The sequence below is a fragment of the Puntigrus tetrazona genome, chromosome 16 (assembly GCF_018831695.1).
Source record: "Puntigrus tetrazona isolate hp1 chromosome 16, ASM1883169v1, whole genome shotgun sequence".
In the NCBI taxonomy this organism is placed as follows: Eukaryota; Metazoa; Chordata; class Actinopteri; order Cypriniformes; family Cyprinidae; genus Puntigrus; species Puntigrus tetrazona.
The window spans coordinates 360609-366289 of NC_056714.1; the positions used below are offsets into that span (position 1 = coordinate 360609).

The 5681-nt window shown below is 49.9% G+C and overlaps 1 protein-coding gene across 1 annotated transcript; it reads left to right on the forward strand.

The window, feature by feature from the left end:
* Positions 1-1395: 1395 nt before the first annotated feature.
* Positions 1396-4693, forward strand: LOC122360307 (the record flags this gene model as incomplete). Its single annotated transcript, XM_043260803.1, is given in 4 exon segments — positions 1396-1563; positions 2989-3369; positions 3371-3445; positions 3704-4693. Coding segments are annotated over 4 exon segments (1614 nt in total), but the record flags the coding sequence as incomplete, so codon positions are not given.
* Positions 4694-5681: the final 988 nt, after the last annotated feature.

The window sequence follows — 5681 nt, forward strand, 5'->3', positions numbered from 1 at the left end:
AAATATACTGTTAATTTTTAGTTGTGTTAATTAATGTTAACCAAAGAGACCTTATTGTAAATTGTTTCCAATACTTTTTAGATCTCCAACTATTTTTTAAGAATGATTTAAAATGATCTATATGAAATAATTATATAAAACAATATTACCAGTAAAATACACTAACTTATTTTATTAGTAATATATATAAAGGTTGACCCTATGCATTGATTTTCATTGTGACACACAAAGAATTGCTTATCCTATATCCCCTTCCAGTGGTTATCTTTGGTATTACAGACTTTTGAGCAAAATCAGATAATGTATGTGAATGTTATTAGATACTTTCTGTTTCTCATTTCTCATTTCTTTTCAAATTATGTTGTCAGTCCCCCTTAAACTGGCAGAAATGGATAAAGAGATTTCTTAAGATGTAATCCATTAAATAAAGAGAAACTGATTTTTTCCTAGTGACATGTTTAAAGTCTCTCTCTTTCCCTCTCTTTCCCTCACTCACTCTTCCTCTGTAGCTAATTTCCTGTTGGTCATGGCAGTTTGGATTTAAGGGCTACAGCCCTTAATTACTGTACCATACTGTACCATAAACTTTAAGTTTAAAATGTATTAATACATTATTTAAATTGAAAGATGTTTTGTAATGTTATTTTATGTACTGTAAATAAACACAAAATGAATAATTGTAATGCTTGTATTTATTTTAAATGGTTGCCAACACCTTTTATGAACTGTTTTTAAATTATCTATAACATTAATGAAATTTGTATGCATGTTTATTATTCTAATTGATTGAACTGACCAGTAAAGAGTCTTAAAAGATATTTTTATCCTATTTTTCACTGTGATACAGAGAGAATTAGTTATCGTATATCTCCATCCAGTTAGTATTACAGCCTTCACTTGACATGCATTAACCTCTGATAGCGGTAATTTTCTTAAGGCTCCTGAACATCATAAAGTTATAAAACTAACCATAGTTCATCAAAATCACTTGTTTTCTGTTATTAAATTTTTTTTTTAAGAATTTGGATAATGCAATTTACATTTACATTTACATTTACATTTACATTTACAATTACTACTAGGCTCACTTTACAAAACCACCATTGGAGCACTGTTCAAGCTATTCAAAAGCCGTTCACAATTTAAGTTCCTCTTCAGGAACTCGAGCTGCGTCACAAACGCTTTGGGAACGCCTTTGGCGTGAGCCGTTCTGAACCACGTGTGAAATCTGTCCAATGGAGAGGAGCGACGTCATGGACGAGATGACGTCGCCGACCAGGAAGTATAAAGTCACGCTCTGCGATGCCGGCACCAGCTTTCTGCTGTTCAGTAAGCGCTACATGTGATATTGTCTGTCTATTTGCTGTCTGTTTGTCCAGCTTAAATATTGCATATATGGCTGATAATCAGGGGCTAAAGAGAAAGTCAAAACATTCTGGTGATCCGTCACGTTTCAAGCGGTGCGCTCACTCTTCCTCCTCCGAGGTTGATGTTGACGTGGTGGACGATACGCCATTGCACATGCCCCAGTATGAGGAGCTCTTGGAGGTCGTAACTCGTGCGGTAGCTAAACTTAATATCGATTGGCCCGACGAGCAATATGCTGAGCCTCAGAAGTCTAAATTAGATGAGAGATTTCTGAGGTTGATGTTGAAGCAGCCATTGCACTCTAAGACGGAGCCTTCCGTTCTTCCCAGACCACCACAGTGAGCTGTCTCTAAATTAGATGAGGTTCTGGGAAGGCCGTACTCCGCTCGTGTTTCCCCCCCCACCGCTGTTAGTTATTGTAGCAATGTGGCGGGAGTCGCGGAGTGCGGCTATTAGGCGATGCCCCGGGTAGAACAGTCTCTTGCTACCTATCTGTCCCCCGGTGCGGCATCGTCTTTGAAGGCTCCGACCTTACCATCGAAGCCACTGAGAACAACATCGGCTTTGGTGGCTAAGGGGTACACGGCAGCAGGTCTGGCTGGGTCTTGCATGCACACGATGGCGGTGTTGCAGGCATACCAAGCCGACCTGCTGAAAGAGGTCGATGAGGGAGAGGGGGTCAGGTCCGATGACATCGCAGAACTGCGCCGGACTACTGACCTCTGCCTCCGCGTCACAAAGGAGACCGCCCGTGCTTTGGGGCGGTCTATGTTATCCCTTGTGGCCGCGGAGAGGCATCTCTGGCTGACCCTGATATGAAAGAGCAGGACAGGGTCTGCCTATTGGACGCCCCCCTGCAGCCTTCTGGCCTATTCGGCGACTCTGTCAATAAAGTCGTCGATAGGTACCAGGAGGCCCATAAACAAGCGGCGGCGTTCAAAAGTTTCCTCCCACATCGATCTCAGGGGGCATCGGGACGAGAGATGACCCCACCGCGTGCCAGCTCCTCATACAGGCGAGCGCAGAAACAGAGCGTCGCCTCTCGTTCCCCCCCTTAAAAACAGCAGGGGGCGAAGCGACGCTCTGGGCCGGGGACTTCCGGGTCCAAAGACCTGAGGGCCTTTTTGGACAGGAAGTCCGGGGCCAAGAAGCCCTGATATGAGTGGTTCAGGGCTTCTGAGGGCTGCCCCTCCCGGGGAGGATCAGGTTACGCCTGGTCAGACGGCACCCGTTCCTCCTCAGGGCCCTCAGGGAGTAACTCCGCTATCTCTGCCCTCGTGCAAGAGCGCGGAGGTTTCCAGCACGTTTCCCTAGCCGGATTCACCCGAGGGTGCGTCACGGCCAGGGAATGCGCCACCCCTGCGGAGGTCCCGTTTACAGCTAGCCCGGTGTCTGCCTGCCGGTCAGCCGCTTCAGGCCACCGAGTTACCTGTATCTCACACACCAGAGGTCAGCCTCGAGAGGCTGATTCCCTTAGTAGATTATTTAGCAGCGTGGAAACTTCTGCCAAATGTATCTCAATGGGTCATACAAACGATAGAGAAAGGCTATCGAATTCAGTTCGGGTTTCCACCACCGACATTCAGGGGAGTCACACCGACAGTAGTCGGCCCCCAGCAGGCTCTGGTGATAGAACAGGAAATAGAATCCCTGCTCAGGAAGGAGGCCATCGAGGTGGTCCCTCCTCAGGCTGCGGAATCTGGGTTTTACAGCTGCTATTTCATTGTTCCGAAGAAGGACGGGGGGTTGCGTCCCATCTTAGATCTGAGGGTCTTGAACCGCTCAGTCAACAGACTGAAGTTCAAAATGCTTACCATCAAGCATGTGGTGACTCAAATCAGATCCGAGGACTGGTTTGTCAACATAGATCTGATAGACGCATACTTCCATATATCCATCCTTCCTCAACACAGGAAGTTTCTGAGGTTCGCTTTCGGGGGCGTAGCATACCAATATCGAGTACTTCCGTTCGGCCTAGCACTCTCACTCCGCACATTTACCGCACAAGTGTATGGATGCAGCTCTGATTCCACTGAGACTCCAGGGCATCCGCATACTCAATTATATCGACGATTGGTTGATATTAGCTCAATCAGAGCAGATGGCAGTTCAACATCGAGATGTTGTTCTGTCTCACATGGGGGAGTTGGGTTTGAGACTGAACGCCAAGAAGAGTGTATTGCGTCCCGCTCAGAGGACCACATACCTAGGCGTGGTGTGGGATTCGACCACGATGTGGGCACGTTTGTCTCCTGCTCGTGTGCAGTCGATCCTCATGTCAGTCGGGAGAGTCAGGGAAGGCCAGTCATTCACTGTCAAGCAGTATCAGAGACTGCTGGGCCTGATGGCAGCTGCGTCCAACGTGATACCCTTTGGCCTGCTGTACATGAGACCCCTACAGTGGTGGCTCAGGACCAAGGGGTTCTCCCCGAGGGGAAACCCACTCCGCAAAATCAAAGTGTCACGCCGTGCAGTTCGGGCCTTAGACTTGTGGAGGAATCCTTGGTTCCTGAATCAGGGCCCAAGGTTAGGAGCTCTATGTCGCCGTACCTCCCTTGCGACGGATGCATCCCTAACCGGTTGGGGCGCAGTGTTGAACGGGCGCCCGGCCCACGGTCTGTGGAGCGATCACCACCAGAAGTGGCATATCAATCTGCTAGAGATGTTAGCTGTATTTCGTGCTTTGAAGCACTTCCTCCCAGACCTGAAAGGTCACCATGTGTTGGTGCACACCGACAACACAGCGGTGGTCTCTTACATCAACCACCAGGGAGGACTGCGTTCGCGCCCCTTGAACAAGCTGGCGCACCAGATCCTTGTGTGGTCCCAGGACAAAATCTGCTCGCTGAGAGTGACCTACATCCCTGGGCATCTCAATACGGGAGCCGACACCCTGTCGAGACAGGGGTTGAGGCCGGGGGAATGGATGCTTCACCCCGACGTGGTGAAGCAGATCTGGTCGAGATTTTACCAGGTAGAGGTCTTTGCTTCTCGAGGGAATGCACAATGTCCCCTCTGGTTTTCTCTAGTTCATCCAGCTCCCCTGGGACTGGATGCCATGTCACAGGCGTGGCCAAGGCGTCGCCTGTACGCATTTCCTCCGATTGCCCTGCTCCCAGAAGTTCTGGCGAGAGTGCGCCAGGACGGAATCAGACTACTGCTAGTAGCCCCGTTCTGGCCGGGCCGAGTATGGTTCACGGACCTCATCGGCCTAGTAGACGGTCATCCGTGGGAGATCCCCCTGAGGCCGGATCTACTCTCTCTGGCGGAGGGAACAATAGTTCACCCTCGCCCGGAGTTACTGAAGCTGTGGGTGTGGCCCCTGAGGGGGCACAACTCATAGCCTCTGGTCTTTCAGCTGAGGTTGTCGAGACCATCCTCCAATCCAGAGCTCCCTCTACGAGGAGCGTGTATGCCAGGAGGTGGGAAATGTTCACTTCCTGGTGTGGAGACCGCCACTTAAACCCAGTTAACTGCCCAGTAGGTTCAGTGCTGGTGTTCCTTCAGGCGAGATTCTCCACCGGGTTATCCCACTCCACCCTAAAGGTCTACGTGTCAGCTATATCTGCATATCATGACCCTATTGGTGGCCACTCAGTGGGCAAACACCCATTAGTTACACGATTCCTCCACGGTGTGCTGAGGCTGAGACCTCCAGTGCGGACCAGAGTTCCCCCCTGGGATTTGGTTGTGGTGTTAGAGGCTCTGTGTAAGGCACCCTTCGAGTCCCTCGAAGAGGTTCCCTTACCTGTCTTATCTTATAAGACAGCATTTCTCCTCGCCATCACCTCTCTTCGGAGGGTGGGAGATCTGCAGGCCCTCTCCGTGGCCCCTACTTACCTGGACTTTGCCCCAGGCATGTCCAAGGCTTTTGTATACCCACGAGTGGGTTATACACCTAAAGTGCCCTCTGTTACACCGCAGCCGATCGTACTGCAGGCCTTCTGTCCTCCCCCCTTCCAGGATCCAGACCAGCAGAAGTCCAACTGCATGTGTCCAGTGCGAGCGTGGGCATCTCGTTCCCAAAGCGTTTGTGACGCAGCTCGAGTTCCTGAAGAGGAACGTCTCAGGTTACAAATGTAACCATGGTTCCTCTAGGGAACGAGACGCTGCGTCCCGATGCCATACTTCCCGCACCCCTGCCGGCGCTTACTTCACTACAGAGGCTGGTGCCGGCATCGCAGAGCGTGACTTTATACTTCCTGGTCTGCGACGTCATCTCGTCCATGACGTCGCTCCTCTCCATTGGACAGATTTCACACGTGGTTCAGAACGGCTCACGCCGAAGGTGTTCCCAAAGTGTTTGTGACGCA